At 45.2% G+C, this 25,318-nt stretch overlaps 1 protein-coding gene across 1 annotated transcript in view; it reads right to left on the minus strand.

Annotated features, from left to right (window-relative positions):
- The window catches only part of LOC308126904 (receptor-type tyrosine-protein phosphatase zeta-like), a gene marked incomplete at its 3' end in the record, with an annotated part of 57,717 nt that overhangs the window by 2,069 nt on the left and 30,330 nt on the right, over nt 1-25,318 (minus strand). The window contains exons 3-29 of the mRNA XM_080491596.1: nt 18,820-18,999; nt 17,627-17,778; nt 17,457-17,552; nt 17,305-17,371; nt 15,665-15,822; nt 14,912-15,059; nt 13,549-13,733; nt 10,090-10,216; nt 9,928-10,010; nt 9,416-9,844; nt 9,170-9,347; nt 8,762-8,932; nt 7,203-8,267; nt 6,138-6,282; nt 5,891-5,982; nt 5,726-5,811; nt 5,030-5,050; nt 4,177-4,273; nt 4,016-4,098; nt 3,769-3,903; nt 3,563-3,694; nt 3,332-3,489; nt 3,083-3,218; nt 1,156-1,302; nt 735-828; nt 569-642; nt 369-497 (exon numbers count right to left, since the gene is read on the minus strand). Coding sequence (XP_080347722.1) covers nt 369-497; nt 569-642; nt 735-828; nt 1,156-1,302; nt 3,083-3,218; nt 3,332-3,489; nt 3,563-3,694; nt 3,769-3,903; nt 4,016-4,098; nt 4,177-4,273; nt 5,030-5,050; nt 5,726-5,811; nt 5,891-5,982; nt 6,138-6,282; nt 7,203-8,267; nt 8,762-8,932; nt 9,170-9,347; nt 9,416-9,844; nt 9,928-10,010; nt 10,090-10,216; nt 13,549-13,733; nt 14,912-15,059; nt 15,665-15,822; nt 17,305-17,371; nt 17,457-17,552; nt 17,627-17,778; nt 18,820-18,999 — 4,568 coding nt within the window. The remainder of the gene's footprint in view (nt 1-368; nt 498-568; nt 643-734; nt 829-1,155; nt 1,303-3,082; nt 3,219-3,331; nt 3,490-3,562; nt 3,695-3,768; nt 3,904-4,015; nt 4,099-4,176; nt 4,274-5,029; nt 5,051-5,725; nt 5,812-5,890; nt 5,983-6,137; nt 6,283-7,202; nt 8,268-8,761; nt 8,933-9,169; nt 9,348-9,415; nt 9,845-9,927; nt 10,011-10,089; nt 10,217-13,548; nt 13,734-14,911; nt 15,060-15,664; nt 15,823-17,304; nt 17,372-17,456; nt 17,553-17,626; nt 17,779-18,819; nt 19,000-25,318) is intronic.

A 25,318-nucleotide genomic window follows, 5' to 3' on the forward strand; every position in this document is an offset into this window, starting at 1 on the left:
AGCTGTAAACCAGGAGTGTCAAACATGAGGGACAAAACGAGACGAACCACCAGGAACATTAAATATATCTTTCTAACAAATGTCTTAAAGTGTATTTTCAGGAGTAACCGTTTGATTTTGTGAATATTTTGCACAGGTATACAAAGAAGAACTTAAAAGTTTAAATTTAAAGGTTATCATGGAACTACTTTACCTGTCCGACTCACTCCGGGTGAAAAGAGGCGCCGGTATGTGGCCTCAGAGGAACAACCAACCTCACAACACATTCTGTGTGTGTGTGTGTGTGTGTGTGTGTGTGTGTGTGTGTGTGTGTGTGTGTGTGTGTGTGTGTGTGTGTGTGTGTGTGTGTGTGTGTGTGTGTGTGATACCTGACAGTGTGAGTCTGGCAGATGGACAACAGTTTGCGTGTTGTGTTCCCAGATCATCCTCCAGAAGTCTGCCACCGTGCTGCTCATGGGCGTCTGGCTGACGATGAACTCTCTGGTGTGGCGATGTCCCTGTGAGAACGACTCGTTAGGAAAACCGCCCGCCGGCGCCTCGAACCGCCGTTTGAGAGTGTGGGTCTCACCGTCACGTAGGAGGCGTTGATGTAACCCGTGGCGTTTGTTTCCGAGGCGGCGAGAGAGACTCTGGATCGCTCCACTGCACACGTGAGAGGTAAGTAGGGGGTTATAGTCCAGGAATTACGGTAAATGACAATCAGCGTGAAGCTGCGCGGCGCAGCCTGGTCCTACCGGGCATCAGCGCTCTGGCCCGGTTCCTCTCGGCGTTGCCGTCTTTCAGCGCCGTGCTGTAGTCGGCGTGCTTCGCCTGGCGCTGGCTGATCAGCTGAAACACGAGGAAGAAGAAGAAACATTCAGAAAATCCCACAGTGCTATTCACCAGTGATTCCTGACACCAACAGGGGGCGCCAAAGATTCCTGTGGGGGTTAAAGAAGACTTCCGGATTTCATTTTTTATGTCTTAAAGATAGCAGAGTCAGCATTTAATTCATTTATGCCACAAAATGACCCATTTTAAGTGTTGGCATGAAAAGCCTATCGTTCATTTCATAATATATATATTTTTTAAATGTTTTTTTGGGGCACGTGAGCATCTTTTCTCCAATTTACACCAAGGCGTCGCCTTGTGTTTCTGAAAGTTAAAGCGCCGTACCTTGAACTGTTTGTCCATGCGCGTCCTGCCCGCCGCCCCCGGGATCAGCAGGTCGGACACGTAGGTGTGCAGGAGGTCAGAGGTCACCGACGTGTCGCGGCTCAGGACGGCCTCGACCAGGGCGTCATGAATGAACACATACTGCTCCTAAACAAACAGGTCGGGGTTTTTTTTATTTTATTATTATTGTCAAGAAAGTACTACTAGAGTAAAGACAAATACTTGTGTGTACACACTAATTTGGGTCGTTTATAAAAAATATAATGACATAAAAACTCACAAAAATTAGATCAACATATATAAAACTTATTAGACTCAAAGTACGTTTGAAAAAGGGACACATGCATCAGTTTGCATCAAATATTTGTTTTCTTTAATCTTATATTAAAGGAGACATATCATGCTTTTAAATCCTTCCTTTTTACATATAAATCATACAGTTGTGGTCTATACAACGCGGAACTGCAATGCTTGGGTCTGAATTCCTCATTATTAGAGCTCCACAGGCCCCTTTTCAACCCCTTTTCTGATGTGCTTCTGAGAGCAACTCGTTTTGGGGCGGTCTCTTCATACCCCGCCTCCTCTCCAGGTTGCAGAGGTGATACTCGGTTCAACGCCACCCTGTTCGGCCATCTTTGTAGTTTGATAGAACAGATACAATTATCTAGCGGCGCAGAAACTTTATATTCACACATTATTTACAAAATATCAACAACGGAAGATTTGTCCATCCAGCCATACATGTTGGAGCCAGAGTCGGACCCGGCGGAGCCAGATGAAAATGACGATGATGCACCTGCAGAACAACGTCTTCATATGGATGTAACGCAATGGTGTGTTACTATATTTACACTAACTTCTCCATCCATGCCCACTACTACAATACTGCCTGTATTACAACGACTATTTAACACAGAAGTTACATTCTAATCTAAAACGAGCACACAGCGCTAACATATGAAGACGGTGCAACTGCTAATGCTAACAAAACAATGACAGGGACGTCTTATCATCACACTTTTTAGCGTTATATACAGCTTACCGAAGTGCTCTGTTCGTCGTCTCCATAGATAGAAGGAACTGACCGCTCAATCAGACCAAGTCTTTCGGCAAATCCTTCTTTATACTGGCGGAGGTTGCTGAAGCAGTCGTCCTTAAAGTGATTCGCGCACACAAAAATGACCTTACCCACAGATGTGGGTACATTTCTGTGAAAAATAAAACTCAACCAGGCACTTCGAAAAGGTTCTGATGCTGGGAGACGGTGTAACGAAGCTTGTGGGTTACTACATCCAACAACCGAACATTTCCACTTATCCTCTCGTAACTTCGGTTGGACTACAAAATCGCAGCGAGAAACAAAAATGGCGGATTGCTCGAAATGTCAATGTCCTAATTTGGCAGTTCCGCTGAGAATACTGTGACGTCATTGTTCAAAAAACGTAATAGAGAATAGAAAAATCGAAACGGATCGCAAAATATGACCAAAACAGAATATAAAGATATCAACGGAGCACCTGAAGAGACTACTTTGAACTTTTCTGTACTTCTAAACACTCTAAATATACAACAAAATGCATTTAAGGGCTAAAAAAGTGGATTTAGCATGATATGTCCCCTTTAAGTTAAAAGTATTAATCAGTACCACCATGTTGCACTACCGCCCTCTGCTGGCTGCATCTACCTACATCGTTTCCCACCTTAACTTAAAGTGGCTCAATATTAATCAGAAACATCTAAAGATGATTTTCTTTTTTTAATGATTGTCATACATCAGGATTACTACATCAGGATTACGAATGTCGAAGCAACAGAAGAAATGCAAAAGTTAAAGGGGCTGATGGTGGAATGGGTTAGGGTCACTGTCTCTTTAAGGGACATGAAACTGATTTTATTTATTTATTTATTTATTTATTTATTGACTTACCTCCGTCTGAACCAGGAAGTTCCGCTGCGTCCTCACGTGTTTGAGGAATCCCAGGACGTTCACCGTCCCCTGGTCGTGGATCTGCTGCAGCATGCTGTCGATCACGATGTAGGTTCCTGTCCGTCCCACACCAGCACTGACAGACACAGACACAGACACAGACACAGACACAGACACAATGATTTTCAGTGTGAATACTCCAGTGGAACCAGTCACTTACACACACACACACTCTCCCTGTCTCTCTACCTGCAGTGGACCAGGACGGGTCCCATCTCCTGAGTCCTAGCGTGCGAGGACGCCCGGATGAAGGCGAGGACAGGCAGAGTGTATTCTGGGACGCCCATGTCGGGCCACTGAGTGTAGTGGTAATGAAGGACCGTGTGTTCGACTCTCCTCTGAGGCACCTGGGCGACCAAACGGGAAGTTTTTATATACTTACTGGACTTACTTCAGAACCCTGAGCGGCGCCACTCGTACCTTATTGGTCGTGTCCCGGACGGTGAACGTCCTCATGGTGTAGTAAGCCAGAGTCTTGGTGTTTTTCAGGGTCACCTGGTAAGGTCCGTACTCCTCCTGGTTCTCATCTGGCCAGTACTGGTCGCATTTTGTCTGTAAAAGTAAAGAAAGAAATCACTGTATGTTCTGCCCGTGGTGATTCTGGAACCCCGGCTGAGGGAACCTACCCGTCCCTTCTCCTTCAGGTTGGTGATCATGACGATAACGCCGACGTTCTGCTGCCAGATCATCCTCCAGAAGTCCTCCCTGCCGGCCCGGAGAGGACCCTGAGCGGCGATGTACGCCCTCGTCCGCTCGTAACCCTGCGAACAACGGGTCTGTTCACTCACAGACTCCCTCGGGTCGCCGCCTCCGGGTGATGGTGGTGGGGGTGGGGGTGGGGGTGGTGGTGGTGGCGGGGGTAAAAACACTTACGTCCACGAAGTTGGCGTTGATGTAGTCGCCGCATTTCCCGTCCCTGTCCAAGCTGTTGGAGAGCTTCACTCGGCTGTGGTCGTCTGAGAGGACGATAAGGGTAAATTGTGATGAGTCTCTGGTGGTCTCCCTCAAACGAGTCGCACGGCAGCGCCACCTACAGGCCAGGATGTTGATGTAACGGTTCTTGCTTTTGTTCTCGGGGTGATTGGAGCCGTCGGCGGTGATGCCCATGTCCACCGTGCAGGCCTGCACCTCCTGGAACACAACACCGACACGGAGACGGTCAGTTCACTCACACCAGGAAAACCAGCAGGAAGTAAACCAAAGTCATGCTGATGTCAACCAAAGACATCAGCATGACGTCGGTGGACTAAAGAATCACGTCACAATTATACGAGTGTTTCTATCAATCAGTCGTGTCTCTAGTTACTATACGAGCTGGAAAACAATATTTCTATATCTTATGCTTCATTGAACACTCCTGTTCTAATCCTGTTCTAATCCTAACTAATCCCCTCTCCTCTCCTCTCTATTCATTCATTTCTATTTAATTCTTCATACTTTTATTTTTCTATCGTTTATTATGGTTGGTCACTGGTCACTATGGTTGGTGGGTCACTCTGGGGAAATAAAGGTAGTTTCTAAAGTTCCTGCAATAATGTGCATCATGGTTAATGACCTCTGTATGTCTAAGTCTTGTTTAAATCTGTTTCCTTTCTTTTGCTCTGATAATAAAAAAATACAATTTTAAAAACAGGTGAACGACCAAAATACAGAAAAGAGTTATTTGAAAAGCAATAATTCAACAAATTGCTTCACGAACCAAAAACAACGAACGTTTAAACATCAAACTGAGAGAGAAACAGTAAAAACACAAGAGAAACGGTAAAATCCTCTAAAGCCGCTGCGACCTGGACGCTGAGGGTGAAACACCGCGGAACAAATGTCACGTCGTTTTAATTTCCTTCCGTTTTAGCGGAGAGTTATAAAAGGGGATGGTAGGCGTCTTACCTCGTAGGACTCTTTGACAATCTAATGGAGGGTGGTGTGGATGCAGAAAGCACGACGATGGTGGTGGAGGTGGTGAGGGGGGATCGGGGGACAAGATGACAGACAGACAGGGAGTCAGTGCAGGAACAGGAACAGGAACTTTGGGGTTCAGATACACACAGAGAGGAGGCGCCCAGTGGGAAATACAAACCATTTCCTCAAATTAGTTTGGATTTTTAGGTTTATAACAGGGAGGCTATAGCACGATAAAAAAACAATAAAAAAACAAGGCTTGACGTCTGATCTACGTGTTTGCATCGTTACTTTAAAGACGTGGAGGTAATCCCGTCTGTGTGTTTGAGGTTCATGCCAGGAAACAGGTGACTAATGCCATGCAGACGTACCTGCTGCTCATCACAACCTCACATTTGTCCACTTGATCAAGGTTTTTTTTTCTTTTCACATTTAATACAAGCAGAGAAGCTGCACGGTGTGGATCGAGAGGATGAAGAGCCTGTTGCTTCGCCGTAGTTAGTAACAAATCATAAGCGTCTATTTTGCTGCTACACATCGACACTGTCCCATGATGTTAATAGAGATATGGAGGAGCATTAAGGAGCTTTGACAAATGAGGCACACATCAACCAAAACTTTCAATACACTTTTCTCTCTCTCTCTCTCTGGATTTACAATGTTTGGACTGATCATGTGACGCACCTCGAACTCCTTGGAGAAGGAGTTGGTGGCGTGCAGCTCCATGACGTGCTTCACAAACTGCTTCACCGTCAGCGGCTCGTGGCCATCTGGAACACAGGGCGGAATGATTGGCTCGCCGGCGGCTTCACAGTGTGTTCACTTTGACCACTAGGGGGCGTGTGTTACCGGTGGCCAGCAGCAGAGGGGTCGACGGCGCCGATATGACTTTAGGTGAAGCGGTGTCGTCTGGGTAGAAGTTAGCAGCCTGGAAACAGTTTCTGCGACACGGACACATAGAAGTGAAACTCTCAGTGACAGACTCTGTGTGTGTGTGTGTGTGTGTGTGTGTGTGTGTGTGTGTGTGTGTGTGTGTGTGTGTGTGTGTGTGTGTGTGTGTGTGTGTGTGTGTGTGTGTGTGTGTGTGTGTGTGCACCTCCAGTAGATGAGGATCCCCACCAGCACCATCAGACAAAGGATGGTCAGAGTGGAGACCACAGCCAAAGGAACCACCGTCCTTTTCTCTCTCTCCAAGCCTTCAACCAGCCCGACCCGAGACTCGTGGCTACTGTTGCTGCCCCCTGGAGGGGAAGAGAAGGGAGGACATGAGCTCATAGCAGAGCAGAGAGGTCACAGTGGACATGACAGAAAATTCAGTACATGAGGTCAGCTGCTCAGAGGGGGAGTTCGAGGGGTGACAGTGGAGACGTCATGTCAGGGCACATTAGAGTAGAGAAGCAGTGAGATAAGAACGGTGGGAAGCAGAGTAGAGAGGTCACAGTGGAGACATGAGATCAGTGCAAAGCAGAGAGGTTGAAGTAGAGAGGCAGGCGTTCAATGCAAAACAGACGTTACAGTGGACACATGAAGACAGTGCAGAGAGGCCGCAGTGGAAACAGATGAGATCAGTGCAAAGCAGAGAGGTTGCAGTGGAGACATGTCAGTGTCCACCAAAGTCAACAGATTGCAGTGGAGACATGAGTACAACATTCATAGACAAGCAGAGAGACTGCAGTGGAAACGTGAAGACAGTGCACCACAGAGTGGAGAGGTCGCAGTGGACATGTCATGGCCTGACAGAGTGGAGCGATCACAGGAGAGACAGGAGTCCAGCACATATAGTGAAGAGGAGCGGCTGCAGTGGAAACATGAAGACAGTGCATCACAGAGCAGAGAGGGCAGTGGAGACATTCGGTCAGGGCCTGACAGAGTGGAGAGGCTGCAGTGGAGAATTCAGTTCAGCACAAGACACATTTTTACAGCTCATTTTATATTATTTTTAATATACTTTGATTTTTGTTATATACAGATGATGTTCTGAACCTTTTCTATCTTTTTCTTAATTAGATTTTATAAATCTGTATTTCTTTAAAAAAAATAAAAATCATCGATAGTGATCGATCAACGATCCCTTCCACGTACTCCGTCACTGCGTTTCCACCATCAGTGCCTGTAGAAATGAGCATAAAGGTAATTACCTCAAACGCAGCGTAACATTTACCTCCCGTGCGCCGGTCCGGTTCCTTTTCAGTGTCTGTGCTTGTTGGCAGAGGGGCGAGACGCCGGACCACGGGACCGGCCACGGGACCGGCCACGGGACCGACCACGGGACCGACCACGGGACCGACCACGGGACCGACCACGGGACCGACCACGCCTGACAAACTGCCCCCGGCTCCCGCCGCCCTCACGTCCTCTTCACCGCCTCCTTTTACCGCACCCTCACACCCGACAGGCTCCTCCACCCTAAATCCTCCACCGTCAGGATGTGTGTTCTGGTCCTGGCCGCTGGCCTGTTGGTCCCAGCTGTCAGACTGTGGAAACTCCACCACCGCATGATTCCTGCCGACAGGCAGCCGTGCACCACTCCCTCTGGAATCCCCTCCGCCGACAAACATATCCTCAGTTTTGAAGGCGTCTTTGTCGTCGTGAACGTTTGTATTTTCGTTGACATCAAGTCCTCCATGTTCTCCAGACCCGCTGCCGCCCTCTACTCTCATCTGGGCCCGTCTGTCGTTCTCCTCCATCACGTCTATTCGCCGATTCCTATCTTCCTCTGTGTGAGCTTCAATCTTAACCTTTTCTACATCCAAATACCATCGTGCCCAATCTGGATCCTCACCTCCGTCTGTCGCCTTCACAACCTCCACAACCTCCACAACCTCCACCTGTGGAAATCCTGACATTTTAGTCGTAACCACAGAGTCGAAACCCGACCCGCTGCCCTCTGTAGGATGGACCAAATCTTCAGAATCGGAGAAAGCCGAGAGAGAGTTGTGGCCGGCGCCGCTATTTCCATCCACTCCGCTCACATCGGAGGAGCCGGTGCCGCTCAAGAGAGAGGAAGTGAAGCGATGGTGGGAATCGGAAGTAGAAGTTTGAGACCTTTGATGATAGGTGAAGCGGCTCTTCTCGTTTTTGAGCGGCGGAGAAGGACTCTGGGAGATTTTATTAACTGACGTGATTAAATCTCCCTCATCGGTGACGCTTCGGTTTCCTTTAAGAGTTTCATTGGAGTTGGGGGCGCCTTCGACAGAGGCTTGGACGCTGGACGCAGGAGTGGTTGCTGCAAGAAAAGTCAAAGGAGTAACATGTTTCCCGGCCGAAATGTGAAGGAAAGACTGAAGAAGAGGAGAGACGGGTGCTTTGAAAAAGTGGTGGACAGGAAGAAGAATCCCGTAATGAACAAGGGAAGAAAGCCAACGAGTGGAGAGAAACAGACCACCAACCACCAGAGGGCGCCATTGAGCCACAAACCAGAATCCAGAAGAAGGAGTCCCAGAAGCAGACCTTAATCACAGAGGTCCAGTAGATTCAAGATTATTAGAGAGAGCCGCGGAAAATCTGACCTCTTGGAGCCGTTTGCTGAAAGATTTTTGGTTTGAAGAGTCGATCGCATTTAATTTCCAAACGAGCGCAGAGAGCGGAGAGGAAGCCTGTGATTATCGTTCTTATCACCCCGATCAGCAGAGAAACACAGCAGAGAAAAATCTAACATTCGCCTCCACACCAGGTCTTACATTCCGAGCCTTTAATGTGACGGGGTGTGTTCGGCTTTACCGTTGAACATGGGCTGAGTCGTGTGCATCAGCACGCGGACGAGCGACGAGGTGGTGAACGACTTGTAGAGGGAATCGGCGAGCGTGTTGCTGGCCGTGCCCGTCTTCTCCGTGATCCATGGCGGGGAGGAGGTGGAGGTTTTGGTTTTGTTCACGGCCTCGTCGTTGTTACCTGCATGGAAACATGACGGGCTTATATAATGATTATAATTTCAACATGAATCATTTGGCTTTAACTACGACGTCAGTCTTCACGGAGCTCATCCAGCAGAACAAAAATCCTCCTCTAGTACCCGTTAAAACATTTAGAATATGAAATTCCTCCAGCAGCAGCAGTTCAAGATATTTTGGTTAAAAGAAAAACACATTAGTGTCAAACCCAGAAAAGGCTCTTTATATAAAATTGGACCTGGCAGTGCAGCGGCAGAGGGAGGGAGGGTGAGGCGTTCCAGGGGAGCGCCGTCCACGGCGTCTTCATAGAAAACGTCTGTGACTTGGATGTCGTCTGTGGGCGAGATGGAGGAGTCCGGCTGGGCAGAGGGGGGGCCATTTTCACTGGTTGGCTCTGGTGGATCACCGTCTTCAAGCTGCAAACAACAGAGACGATTAGAACAATTGTGGTTTTTAGGAGGGGGCCCATTCAAAGCGATCCTACCTGATGTGGGGTCACCGACAGCGACGCCTCCTCTGTGATTTGCCGGCGCACTGTTGGGAAGGTGGTTTCCCGAGCGACGGGAAACAGGAAGCCCGGCTGCTCGGTCACCTCGGAGATCCAGATCGCGCTGTTGCCGTCGAAGCTGGGTTTGGTCAGCGGCCGCTGCGTCGGCAAGGCTTGATCGTAGTCTATCCAGTTCTGATCCACCTCCTCGGGCTTGGGCCTGGCCTGGTCCGTCTCCTTCCTCGGGTTGGGTGGAGTTTCCTGCAGGACGGTGGAGTCGGGCGCCGTCTTGGGAGGGGTCTCTCTGGTTTGGACGGTGGGCTGGTTCTGGTAAACTCTGGTCTGCTCCGCCGGGACCTCCTCCACCGGGGTCCAATTCACCGGAGTCCTCCTGTCTGGCTTCTCCCATCGGGTTTTAGAGGAACCCTACGGAGAACAAAGAGCCACTGCGTCCACACTGCTCTCCAAACCCTCTCAAGCCTCTGTGGACATAATTACATTCATCTGACATAATTGAGTATGTGAGCGCCCAGACGCTCCCTCACCTCTCTGTGGCCTTCGGATTCCAGCGTGACGGGGTCGGACTCGCTCTCTACAACCACGAGGAAGGAACACAGACTCAGTGACGGTCATGACAGCGGCGTTGCACAGGTTAATGAGTGTCTTCGTACCAGGGTCCTCTAAAGGCATGTCCACAATGATCTGGTCGCTCCATCGTCCTCTCAGCCCGTTGGTGCAAAACGCCACCACCTGAACCACGTAGCTGCTGTTGGCCAGCAGGCCGGAGATGATGGCGCCCTGCGGAGTCAAACACGGGAGGGCGAATCAGTGGATCCACGACATGCATGGACGGAAAACACTCGGGGATATCAGGGATCGTCTTCAATATACTGAGGAGGAAAAGGTTAGTGTGTTTTGAGGTATAAAGACATCAAAACTACATGTCAGTAAAAATCAATTTTATCTTAAAAAATAAAAATAAATTTATTTGTGCATTAAAACGCACCGCGGTCCGTCAGAAGTTTGGTTTTTAATTAAAATGCAGCTAAATATATTAAGAAGAATAGATCCATACCTGCTGGTCATTATCATTATGCTTGTTTTTCATCTTTATACTGTAATATTTCAACTATATATATATGAAATATAAAAATATTACAGTCTATGAATGTATATGTATAATTTATGCATGTATAATTGGATATGGTTAAACAACTCTACTATATTTATTCTACATTACATATTAATTATTCAAACAATATGTAATTTATTGAATATTTATTTCATTTAAACACGTCAGAACTATTATACTAAGTGGAAACTAAAGAAAATTATATATTCATGGAGACGCCTACGGCTTTTTCAGACACGCCATCTGATTATATTGTTCTGCTGTTATTCAGTTTGTGTGGTGAACGATCGGGAGGTTAACGGTCCCCGCCTGGGATCAATAATGTATTTCTATTCTATTTGATTTCATTATTTTTCTGTGTCGCAATGAGAACCGCAGCTCTAACTGACCCTCATTTCAGGAGTTTTTGAATTGGAGCGTTTTCAACGACAGTGTTACCAGCATCTATCATATCTCTATGTTAATTATTGCTCTTTTTTTTTTTCCTCCACTAGATTTGTTTAATTCTGCTAATTCATTCTACCACCCGTGGTGTACGAATCTAATATTTCAACAATGACAAAATCTAAAATAGCCAACTAGAACCAGATATCATGAAATCCAAGTAAACCAGAGTTGCATGTATGTGATTACTGCATAAATTGGTCATAAAATAACTTCGGATCATCCAGTGTTGGGTTCAGGTTATTGCTGCCAACCGGTGACTAAATCCACACGAACTGCGTTCGTCAATCGTAAGAAGATCAGAACACATTTCTTGACCCATTTATGCAGAAATCCAAGTAATCCCAAAGCGTTCATAGTATTTCTACCCACTGTATTTCATGAAACAGGAGTGAAAATCACTCGATTAGCTGTATTATATATTATTATAGTATTAATATTCATCATAAAATAAATGGTTGACGTCAGTAAATTGCTATGAAACTATACCGAGTCTCAATCTGCTTCGAAAACAATAATTATTGTTACCCAGTACTTTCTTTAACACAGTCAACCTGCAACCAGAAAGCCTTCTTCCCTCTCAGAAGTACTATGAAATACTTTGTAAACATTAAATCATAAAAAAAATCTGTTATAAAGCCGTTTTAAGGTGGTTCTCTTCAGACATGGAAAACTGACATATATGTAATATATATATATCAGAACTAACTGATACTGATGTTCTTTTAGTTCCTTCCACTGCAAATGTATTGAAAATAATATTTTAAATACACACAACTGATAGTTACCTTTAGGAAGGACATTATTGGTTGGTATCATGGAATAATGAAGCAAATTCAGAGTTTGAATTAATATAGTTCTTAATTGTGTCTCAGCGTTTCTCATTTTATTTAATTTTTTTTATGACTTTCGGGAACAGATCACCTTTAAATCTCCTCAAAATTATGAATTGAGGAAGTTGATGAAATAAGCAAAATTAAGGAAATTTATCAAAGAGAAAAATAAAGATAAATGTGAGGAAAAAGAAGGAAAAATAGAGGAAAGAAAAAAGAGAAACACAATTAAAAGGAAAAAATGATAAAGAAAAAAATAAAATAAAATCATGAATTATTACTTGTTGACTAGTTATGATTCAATCTTACAGAAATAGAAAGCATTGATCAGTGAATAATCAAAGTGGTTGACCTGGTTAATGCTTCCTGTTTATATGAATAACTTAGTAAATAACTGATTTATTGCTGCTTTACATGAACATCAGTCACGTTGTGAGAAAGATGGATGAAGGATGAGAGCAGAGAGGCGGAAAAAATGTGAGAATTCCTACTGCAGGAAACCGAAGTGGCAGTAATTTCAAGCAATTATTCCTTCCTGAGTCAAACGTACCTGCGTGGACTCCAGATAATAGAGGACATCAGAACAAAATTGCATGCAGACTGAAGTGACGGGATGTTTTTCCTCCTTTATGCAGAGGAGAAGTCAAAACGCGTGTTTTTTTTTGTTTGCGAAGAGTTTGGCATTCCTGATGCAAACGCTGAAAAACGGCGTCGTTTTCATGTTCGGCCACTAGTGGGTGCTAAAATGGACTGGGCGTCCTGACACTCTGGAGGCAAACATTGTCGTTATCGTCCATTTATTCACTCCGGCGAACCGTTTGAACATTTATCAGATATGTTTGATGTCCAATTTAAGGTCTTTCTCTTCACTATCAAGACAATTAAGTAGAAGAAAAACTGTCTTATTAGTAATGTTTAATACCACTACCAGGTCCACTAGTGTGCTATCAAACTTAACTAATAAACTACTGCGTATATTTAGGCACACGTCATGCACTAGTAGCCTCTTTGACCATACAAGTAAGGATGCCCACTAGTATATCGTGGAGCTAATGTGCAGTAACAGTGTTTCCGCCATCTCGACAGAGACGAGCGTTTTCAGAAAGTTATATTTTTCCCCCTTTAACGACGGAGACGAAGCGTTTATAAAGTTCCACCATAGAATCCAGTTTCAGGCCTTGTCCACACGAGCCAAAAGGATCTTTCTTCTCGCCGTCGTTCTTAAAATAAGTTTCCCGTCCACACGAGAGGAAATCTGCTCCCACACAACATGAAGATGTAGGTGTAGTACATATGCCAGGCCTGTGGGCGGCGCTGTAACGCTGCTACAGAACTTCACCAAAAATTGAGAAGAGGCGGAGCATGCAAAAACAGAGAAACTCGTCATATTGTCTTAATAAACCTCAACTAATCCACCATTATTGTTAAGCGACGTCTCGGAGGGTTATCGGGTCGAGAGGTGGAGCGATGACATCATCGCTTCCTGCAAATTTCTTACACGTCAAAGGAAGCCAAGGCGGCGATTTCAGATTCATACAGTCTTGAACGTTCAGGCTCCTAAAACGCCGCGCGGATCCAATTTTTTTAATTTTTTTAGAAACGACGCTGTTACAAGAAGCGCCGTTGTCGTCTGGACCGGGCCTCAAAAAGTCGCCTTTTCATTGCGACGACCGTTTTCTCTGGTAAACGGTGGCAGGGAGTGACGGCGGCGCCTTTCCTACCACGTCCTGGTCCCCGTCCGTCCTGTACTCCTGCCTGGTCTGGTCCCGGCCCTGCAGCCGCTGGTAGGTGACGGTGTACCAGTCGATGGTGGTGTCGTAGACGGCGCGGGGGCGTTCCCACATCACCACGATGGTGGTGTCGTTCTGGGCGTCGGCCTGGACGTTCTCCGGCTCCGAGCTGCAGGCTGCAGAACACAGGACGGGGTTACGGTGTGTGTGTGTGTGTGTGTGTGTGTGTGTGTGTGTGTGTGTGTGTGTGTGTGTGTGTGTGTGTGTGTGTGTGTGTGTGTGTGCGCAACGAAGCCCTTTTCTGAATTTCTGAATACTTTATTTCAATTTCAAAAAGAGCTGCAAAATAAATTGCCTGTGCCGAGAAGCACGGCGGCTGAACTACAAAGCGGAGCTCCTCGGCAAACCCAAAACCGCCGCTTCACCTCGGGGGCCCACTTTCTGAAAACGAGGGACTGGCGGTGAACGGGATCGTTTGATGACCACGCCGAGGACTGAGTTACCCTCTTCACTGAAAACAGAAGACGGGGCTCATATTTTTCCAACACAGGATTAATAATATAATATTTATACTGACGGGGGTGATTTGGTTCTTTCTTCCTCCAAAATAATCTGTTGTAAATTAGATTAGTGAGCGTCTGGATGAACTCTGAGACGCAATTGTTCACATGCAGCTGATCAATAAGCTCTTTCACTGGCTGCACACAGCTGAACGCAAGCAACCGGCTGCCGCTGCAGGGACTATATAATAATAATAATAATAATAATGATTTAATAAATAAATAAAAAGGGCATCAAGCCAACCTTTGAGGAATGTGAATTTTTCTATGCCGTGAATTTGCTGTTGTCTAAAAGCCTTTAATGGTTAACCTGGTTAAACGGCCTGTAGCGATGAATAGAATAGAATTATTCTAAGTGTACTTGTAATCCAGGGCGCAAGTTATTTCCTGTAATTCACCGAGACAGAATGTTCCGGAAAAGTACTGAAGACATGGTTCGTTGTCAGTTGTGGGGAAATATTTCAACCTTTCTTATGTACTGTGTGTATTTCTCTCACACACACAATCATGAGGCTGTAATCACGTTGGACAACTTTTAACGAAAGTTGTTGTTTTTTTTTTTTGTCCTTGTCCTTTATTTTGAAACCACTCATCATTGATAACAGCTCATCGATTTTTATTACAAAATCGCCACACGAGAAAAAGTATTACGACTACATTTTTTCTTCAAAATGTGAATTATGAAAACATGAGTTGAATTTCAGACTTTTAATTGAGTGTGTGTGTGTGTGTGTGTGTGTGTGTGTGTGTGTGTGTGTGTGTGTGTGTGTGTGTGTGTGTGTACTGAGACGTACTTGGCGTGAGCACGTCCTCCACTCCGGTGTAGGAAGCGAACACCTGACCCATGAACTGCTGCTGCTCCCTGAAGTTGTTCTGCAGGTAATCCGTCAGCATCACGTAGCCGGCCTGCTCCATGGTCATCACCTCGCAGAAGACCTCCAGCTGGGCGACACAGCGGGGGGGGGGGGGGGGGGGGGGGGGGTTAGAGAGGTGAGCGGGGGGGGCGACATGGCGAGGGAAACTTTATGATTGTGACACAGATGATTTCATCTTGAATCAGCTTGTGTTATTAATCCTGACTTTTCTGACACGCTGCTGATGCGTATGGTCATAAATAGTTCTTCTGCACATGCTCAGTAGTGTCCTGGTAGTTTTATTTTGACAGTCTCAGTAATAGCAATCCAACCCAGTCGTCTGTCCACTAGAATGTTTATAGTTTATTATTCTCTGCGCTAATAAGTGTTTTCTCATTACAAAAAAAACCAAACAAACAAACGGCACCCACTAGTGGCCCAACGTGAAAACTACATCGCGAAACTTTTCTGAAAGGAAAACTTTGTGTTTTCACTGGAAGCGGGGCTAAATGTTACGCTTCGTCTTGAAGCAGGAGGTGGTTGACGGTTGACGTTAGGAGGCGTCCGGCTCGTTGCCTCCGCGATTCGAACATGAATTCATGGATTATTTTTGTTTTTTCCTGAATCCATCACTGATTCCTGTAAACCTCCAGAGTCTTCATACTCCGAGATGCCACATGTGCGTCCACTGACCTGTGTTTCCGATATGGCCACCGTGTGTTTAAAGACGATCCACTCCACCGTTTCCCAGCAGGGCGGCGCCGTCAGGGAGCCGTTGTAGATGTAGTACTTGTCGGTGTTGTTGGGCAGCAGCGAGCGCAGCGTGAAGGCCTCGACCGAGCCGCTCTTACCTGTGGTTACAAACAAACCGCCGGGCCGATCGGCGCTTCATTAAGAACCTCTAGAAGTAGAATTTCTCTGCGTTTGACCCCAACAGCTGAATAAAATCATTAAATTCCTCATTCAAGCTTTTTAATGAGGTTAATATGTGCAGGCCTGATAATGGAGTCATGCATCTATCCATACCTGATTTCCTTTTTAGGTTTCACACACACACACACACACACACACACACACACACACACACACACACACACACACACACACACACACACACACACACACACACACACACACACACACACACACACACACACACACACACACACACACACACACACACACACACACACACACACACACACACACACACACACACACACACACACACACACACACACACACACACACACTTTATTCTACATCAAAGTGAAGGAAGAGGCGGCCCTGTGGGGGGTCTGATCTCTAGAGTCTTAGAAGGCTTTTGTCGACACACAAACCGGTGATTTACACGTCACCGCGCGCTGTGTGTAAAAAAAAATATAAAATAACATTTTTTTTTTTTTTTTAAATCACACGCCGGGGCGCCTCGCCCAGGCTCTCCGTGAATCCCCTTGAAGCCAGAAACTTTTAATCGTTCCATTTGTGGATATTTCTGTGTGAAACATGGCGACAGATGTGTGATCAAAGAGTTTGGCTGGTCGGGTTTCACGTCAAGAACAGGGAACATGAGGGAAATTACATTTATATAGGGAGTTTTAATGTACAGCTTTTTAAAAAATATCATCATATATCATGTAGCAGCCAATAATGTAATAACTGCCAGTAATGTATTATTTATAACCCTTTTGAACCAATAATGTAATAGAATAGTAACATTAGTACGACCATAATTGAGCGTGCTACATCGCATCTATCCATAATGAATGAGTATGATAATGTAGTTATACACTAATGCTCCACCTTCATGTAATAACTTATTAGATTATTGGCAAAATGGTATCACGATAACGGATCAAATATCCTCTTACGTTATTGGGAAGCTCCTACATTATTGTCTTTGTGTTCAAAATGGATAAAATCCTAAGATTATAGAGATTTAAAATGACTAAAATTATCACATTATCAGTCGTTGCACATTACATACTTATACTGATAACAAATGTTTGCATGAGAAATATCTGAAGACATGTTATTACATTTGTTAAACCAGTTTTAACCGACTAACCCTTCCTACAAAAGGTCGCCACGGCAGATCATGTGACCTGAAAGTTTGACGCTGGATTTCTGTCGTGACGAGAAATTAAAAGTTGCATTAAAACCACCTTTGGGGAACAACCAATAGGAATCTGTTCCCCGAAGAAAAACGTGTCGACTCGGGTGAACAACCTCGCAGGCAGGTAGGCCACAGCGTTGCAACCAAACTACAAACAGGAAGTGGAGCCAAATTCCCACAGGTGCGTCGTCATGGTTACCAAACAGACTTTTCTTACCGAACCTGCTGACAGAGTTGACTGCCTCGATGACGGGAGTGAACTTTTCATTTTCGTCCAGGCTAACCTGCAGACAGCCGACAGACGTTAACGTTGCAGGACAGTTTCCACCTCAATGGAGGAGCGACGCGCCGGCCGTCAGGCCAACTGACCTCAAACAGCACAGACATGGCGGCCACCCTCCCGCCGTCCTGAATGGCAGCGTCCAGACTCTGGGAGTCGTCGGGGTCGTAGCAGTAGATCTGCATCTGCAACGAGCGGGGGGGGGGGGGGTTACCTTCGCTCAGACCGAACAGGCGCCGTGTGGAGGGCGGGGCTTTACCTCCAGGGGGAACTTCATCCCGTTCAGGCTGTGCTCGGACCCGTCTGACGTGGCGTTGCAGCGCCCCCAGTGGAAACCCACTCTGGCCACCCGGAACCTGGAGCTCAGGCCTCCTCCGCTCACGAAGAAGTCACCGTCCACGTCGATGGCCACTGGAACACACACACACACACACACACACACACACACACACACACACACACACACACACACACACACACACACACACACACACACACACACACACACACACACACACACACACACACACACACACACACACACACACACACACACACACACACACACACACACACACACTATTAAAAGGCTCATATTCTGGAAACTTCACTTCCTAAAGGTTCTCCAGCAGTACTACTCGTCCCCATACCTGGACTGACGTCCCAGAAGTGAAGACAGTCTGTCCTCTCTGTCCCTTCCTTGTTTCAGGTTTTAAAAAATGTGTTGCTCCAAGCAGCCAATCAGAATCAAACCCTATATAGTGTCATCGGGGGTTTAGCCAATCCCAATCAAGGCAGGCCCTCCCTTTGACTCCTCCCACAATTAGGCAGCTCTGCTCTGGCACATGGCACCACGAGAGGAAGTACTTCCTCCTCTTCCCAAGATGGGCATGTGTGGGCGGAGCCAGTTTTCCGAGGTCACAGCTCAGACGTTTCGTTTATCAAACTGTGCGTCGCCTCACATTTCTTTGACTCTTTCCCCTTTAAATCCCGCCCACTCGCTCCTTCATTAACCCCCGAGTGACTTGGGAATCACTTTTTTTTCTTAGTTAAGCTTCTTTTCGCAGCTGTGGGGATTAAAATGTGCTTTACCGCCGCGGAACAATGTTCAGATCTTAGATTATATTGCACACCGCACTACATCTTCCTCCTGCTTCAAGAAAATATATAAATAAAAAGTTCAACAGGAGTGACCCGGTTCATATCTCGCAGGATGAATTGACTCAAGATTCTTTTAGATGACTTCTTTAGAAAAGCCGAGGCAGCAGAGTCTTCAGAGTTTAATAAAACTGCTTCATAATGCTTGAATTCATGGTGAGCACAGTACGGTTCATTTAGGAAAAGAAAGGTGTTTTACATATTTATAATCATCCCTAATGCGAGGCGAACTATTACACCCAGAGTATGCCTTTACAAAAAGACAGCAGAGGAAGAAGAGGACGGTCTCCCTACCGGTCTTTCCATCGTTGTGGACGGTGGTGGACTCTGCCGTTGGCTTGTCCCAGCCCTCTAGCTGCAGGTTCTGGTACTGCAGCCTGACCTGCGTGAACGTCTCATCGACGTCCACCGGAGACTGCCTGGCGCTGCTGCATGTGGGGTACCTCTTCCCCCAGCTCCGCTGGTTCAGGGTGCCTGCAGGGATAAACAGCCGGTCGTGTTAAAGGGATTCGTTTCCTCCTGATGTAACAAACGGCTGTAAAGATGGCCGCCTGCAGGAGCGGTGACATTTCGCTGTGTACAAACTGTACCACCAGTCAAATGGCTCGACGGGGGCCAGAGGGTCAAACACGAGTGTCTGCCCTCGGGATACATTTCTGCTCACGCTCCATTTTATTTTTTTTTCCCAGTGTGTACATTTAATTCACATTTTAGTTCATGAGCCACAAACAAGCCCGTCCAGACTGGTCAGAGGGATACAGATTAATCATTACTGCCATTGTACGTGACAAGATTCACCGCTCATTCACAGCGGTGACGGGAATGAAGAAAGGACAAGGACTGATAAGCCTTTCACCAACACATTAAACCCACCAAGTACATCACACTGCCAGACATGCCAAACAAGCTAAATTAACATGTACAATCATAAGTACCTTCCAAAAGGAAGAAGGACAAATATTACGTGCGTCGTATAAATAATATCCACAAAAGCTATCGGCAATGAAGAATGAGCAGTAAAGTATTATGAATCCTGCTCATAATAACCTTTAAATCTAAATATTTTCACAAAAACCAAACAATTAAGACATAAAATGAGAACAATCTGAACATGGAGTCAATTTTAAGGAAACATTCGGCGGCAAAATACAGTAAATGTCCCCAGAAGACTTTTATTTGCTGTTGCATTGTGGGTGTTTTTACACCGACAGCCAATTTTCTTTTTGCAATTTTCCTGGTGTTTGTCGGTCCGGACTGGAGCCTCTTGTTTGGTTTGTTTGTTTCTGAATGCAGCATGAAGGCTGTGTGTGTGTGTGTGTGTGTGTGTGTGTGTGTGTGTGTGTGTGTGTGTGTGTGTGTGTGTGTGTGTGTGTGTGTGTGTGTGTGTGTGTGTGTGTGTGTGTGTGTGTGTGTGTGTGTGTGTCCCATGAATAATGTAAAAGAAGATAAACAGCATCACGCAGTTTGAAACCCGACGCACAAACGGTCCAATCAAACAGGCGGGAAAAGTGGCATTATTTCAAATGAAGACGTCTCCTGTAGCATTAACGTTAACGCCAAACATCAGGGGGGTCACTTATTCATGAATGCGTGTCAGAACTTAGCGCTCATGTTGAAAACTAAAACATGCCTGGCTGAAAGTCCCTGTAACCTACATTCACATCCACTGACATGATCCGTGTCTTTCTTCTTCTTCTTCTTCTTCTTTTTAAGCGCGTGTGCACGCTTTCATTCATTATTTCTTCATTCCCGCTCCACACCTTGACATTCATTAGCGTGCACTGCATGCATGCCAGCCAGTTAAATATTCATTCGCAGGTGCAACTCGTGAAATATCTGCCGCTTGTGTTCACATGAATGACCAAGTTAATTTCGCTGAGCCAACGTTTTATTCTGGGAACTCCCACCTGATTACACCGATTAGTGATATTTTACAGGTAAGATTACATGAATAGGTGCAATAAAATAAAGTTTTGATTAGAAAGTTCGACTCGGCATTGAATTAGGTTTGATTTTACTGGAAAATAACAAAAATAAATAAATAAAATCCTCTGTCAGTGTTTAGGCATCACGAGTCAGAGGATCGGTATTAAATTAAACATGCAGCAACTAAACGTCAGGGATTTAGTCTCCCGCAACATTTTTTTTTAAAAGTATGTTTAAATCTGGAGTTAAACTCTTCATCATCAGACCAGACTTATAAATAGTTTACATAGACGGTGGCATGAAGAAATAATGTAAGCGTGAGTGTGTGTGTGTGTGTGTGTTGTTATTGTAAAGCACACACACAAAGACTGTAACGAGGTCAGAGCAGATGGTTTAACTGTAACTAGTCACACATGATTTAACTGGTATTGGCGTCACATTCCTGTGTGTGTGTGTGTGTGTGTGTGTGTGGGGGGGGGGGGGGGGGGATAAATGACAAACACATACTATTATCATCTTTTTCTTTTGGTCTGATGTATTTAATGACTCTGGTCCGAGAGCAGAGGAGCCACAGTGGCTCGTGTCGGTGGCCTAACAGGAGTTGGTAAAAGAAGCTTGATCAGCAGCGACACTCTTCTCTGTGACGCTCAGCGACCGAGTGGCCGGGAACAGCGTCGCCTTATAAACCGTGAACCGGCAGGCAGCCAGACGGGGAAGAGCTGCCGAGTGAACGGGAGGAAGAGCGCTCTGTGACGCCAGCTCTTCATGTAGAAACACCATCGCAGGGAAATACTGAGAGACGTTCACACGCCGAGCAAGTCTGAGTCACGTGTTGCAGGTAGCGGAGGAAAAACCCCGTTTCCACAGGGAGAACATGCAAACGCCTCAAACGCCTGAATGCTGGTGAGTGGTGGAGAAAACCTGGAGCAACACTGAAAGGCATAAAACACAGGATGTTTTTAGAACGTATATAATGTTATGGTGTTAGACGCTTCTGTTAAATGTAAAAAAAAAACAACAGCATTGTAGAACAGTTCAATCCGACGTCGCTGCAAATCTCCGTTTAATCCATTCAAGGCACGGACAATGAGACTGGTGTCAAATTACAAGACGCTGCACATAAGCAGGCGCCAGACAAACCAGGAAGGAAAGACTTTTCCCTGAAAAGCTCATTTTTATTAAACAGGAATGACTTGAAGTGTATAAAGGATCAGTTTGTGATTAATGAAGAGTTTTCTGACCGAGTCACGAAAACTAGAGCGGAGAGAAAGAATACTTCAAAAAATAAAATAGCAGAATTAACATTTATTGCTGACAGTGCGAAATAAATACTTGGGTGAGCTACGGCATGACGTCACAAGAGAATAAGTGTCTGAATAAAATAGCAGCGCTTCGTATGTAGAGGCGTGTGTTTTTTAATGAAGCAGCAGGGGTTACATGTGTGTATTGACACACTGACGCCACCTTGACATTTTCACACACACACACACACACACAACCACAACCACACACACACACACAGTCTACTGACGCTGCCATGGCAACAAGTAGCTGACAGTCTGGAGAAAAAAGAAATTAAAAAAAATAAAAAACTGCCGGGAGCTTCACTTGGATTTAGATGAAAAAAGAGACTCACACCAACAAACACTCTCGGAGCCACTCACACTCACAATTTAGATTAAATATGGAAATTACGTTTCATGTGTGTGTGAGTTCCTCAAGAGGCAGAACAAAGTAGTTCTTATTGTAGTTTGGAAGCTGGAAGGTTGTTTTGATCAAATAAGCATTCCAGATTATTACTGTTTAAATGGATTAAAGCAACTTCACCAGCATGCATTTATTTAAGATTAACCCTTTATGTGACAATTAATGCACGGTCACTTTCAGCTCGTTGTGTTTCCGTAAGATGAACCACAACTACAGAAAACATCACTTGTGTAAGTAATCAGAATACATCTTGTAAACACGTCTACACGTGGTGATTCAGATCACGGGACTGTAAAAGCTTTTTGAAGACGTCCATTGAGAATTTTACCGATTTTTCTTCCTCTGTACATGTTGAATATACAATGTGATTTTGATCACTTCTACATTTTTCAACATTTGGATTCGATAGAAATAACATTTAGTTGGGATTATTTCATGACTGTGTCTAAAAAGTCACAAAATTTATTTTAAAATATTCCTAATCAGTCAAGTTTTTGTTCAGTTACCACATACAGACCGACTTCACCGGTAATATAGGGACATGATGACCTTTAAATTTAAACTTTAAAGATTTTCTTCATTGTGGCGCAGAGTGTACCTGACCAAGATGTCTATGTTTAGTCAAAACTAAACAATTACAACATAAAATCTCGACAATTTGAACCCCCGAAACATTTAATGGAGACAGTAATGGAGATATATATACTGTATATAAAGCCTTTGAGGCTAATTGTAATAATAAGTTGCTTATAGATGTGCGACTACAGGAATTTGAAGGGCGTATCGTCGATGCTTTGATCAAAAACACTTTAAAACTGCTGGTTTCTGCTGATCGAGGCGTCAAATCATTAATTCACTGCAGATTTGCCTCATTTCAGATCATCCTTGACCCATTTAATGAGACTGGGGTTGCGTCTCCCTCGCTCCCTCTAGTGGACGCTCGCTGCGTTGGCAGACATACGGACTCTGAGTTTAGTCTAATTAGGAATTCTTCAATCAACCGACCAAAGTGTCAAATTAGTGTCGCCACACTAGGAGGACGACCCTGAGCAGGTCGTGTAATAACCCACAGAGACAAAGATGTGTGTGTAGGTCACCTCTCAGATGCTCCGCCAGTCGGTGTGTGTGTGTGTGTGTGTGTGTGTATGTTTGTGTGTGTGAGGCTAATTAGTGGCGGAGGACAGAGCACAACACATCCAACACAAACGCCTGATTAAAAACACTTTAGAAGCAGTAAAGCCTCTTAATCACGCCTGCAGCTTTCATTATTCTCTGGCCTGTTGTTTGACTTTATCTCTCTGATTTCATGTAATCAGGACGGTCCCGACACACCGAGGGCAACGGGAGAAACTCGTACGACAGCGTTTCAACCACTCGGGCGCAAAATAAAACCGCCTTGTTTGTAAGTGAAGCTTGAAAACGAATTGTTTTTTCCACTTTGAACCCTGCGGCTTTAGCAATTGCAGCTGATTTATGGATTTTTTATAGGTTAAAGAGCTCCGCGCTGCCGATACACGGGCGATGCGTTCAGGTGCATCACGTAACTCCGACCTGCTGACGTAGTAAGTTGTATAACTCCTCTTCTTCCGTTTGATAATCAAACAATGGGCTTTCTATCTCCCGTCTGCTGGAGAACAACAACGTTAAGCGTCTTCGGCAAAAAGTTTTCTGCGTAGTACAACATGTATGACGACAAATTCACATATTTGAACAAGCGTGCTCTGAAGTGGAATGTGAACATCCTAAACACTTAGAGAAAACATCTGCCTGATTGTAGCTATTTTAAGCACTTTTTGCAGCGTGAGGTGATTTCCTCGGCTGCCCATTGGTTGAAATGTACAGTAAATACAGAGGATCTGTAATACTAACTATTTCAAACAGTATTACACACACACACACGGAAGCTGATCTAACAGCCTCATTTGAGATTACATCTGACAGACGTGCAAAATAACAGAGAATATACGTTCAGCATGTCTGCCTTCATGAATATCAGCTTTGTACTCCAGCGTCAGTGATTAACGCACCGTTTCCAGCTGATCAAACTCAGAGAAACGCCGTGTCATGCCCGCAAAGCCTCGTCTGAATACTCATGACTGTGCATCGTGTCACTCTGGGTGCATTTTGCTGGTGATGTATTAAAAAAATTAAAAAATCGAAGTGAACACACAATATATTTGCAGGCAATGTGACTGACTAGGATTCTTAATCAATTTAAAGTATTAAACTATATGTGTGTTTATACAGACATCTCTAAATAAATACCAATCAAGCCCATAATGAGTTTGTAGACGGTTTCATGAGAAGGCCAACGACCCAGATTAATATCTGATTAGATTTGTCCAATAAAGAGCAGTTAAGTTTCAGCCGATACTATGAGCAGATGAATAAGGTCTGTACGTCTGTGTGAGAAGAGACCGCAGTTGGTTCTATTCAGCACAATCAGTGTGTGTGTGTGTGTGTGTGTGTGTGTGTGTGTGTGTGTGTGTGTGTGAGAGAGAGAGAATCAGAGTCTCTGTCTTCTCCTGGTCTGATCTCTACGACTCGGTCTACAAAGATGAACATTAAAAAATAAAGTCTCTGGATTGCACCTCAGTTAAATATTAAGAGGTGGCAGGACATTCTGGTGGACAGGAAACCGAGCTGGATTATTAATACGGTGACTGTCAAAATAAAATATCAAATCACAGGAGAATATGACGTCATGACACTCATTTTACCCCGTTTCAACGGAGGTGAAGCGTTTTTTTCAAAAAGTCAGTAGTTGGAGTGTAAATAGACACGAGACGTAACCACAGAACTCCGGCCTGCTCAGAGTCCCTGGACCACTCACTCACAACACACAGAGTCCCTGGACCACTCACTCACAACACACAGAGTCCCTGGACCACTCACTCACAACACACAGAGTCCCTGCAACCACTCACTCACAACACAGAGTCCCTGGACCGCTCACTCACAACACACAGAGTCCCTGGACCACTCACTCACAACACAGAGTCCCTCCAACCAGTCACTCACAACACAGAGTCCCTGGACCACTCACTCACAACACACAGAGTCCCTGGACCACTCACTCACAACACAGAGTCCCTGGACCACTCACTCACAACACACAGAGTCCCTGCAACCACTCACTCACAACACACAGAGTCCCTGC

The sequence above is a fragment of the Lipophrys pholis genome (genome assembly GCF_963383615.2).
Source record: "Lipophrys pholis genome assembly, chromosome: 22".
Lineage (NCBI taxonomy): Eukaryota > Metazoa > Chordata > Actinopteri > Blenniiformes > Blenniidae > Lipophrys > Lipophrys pholis.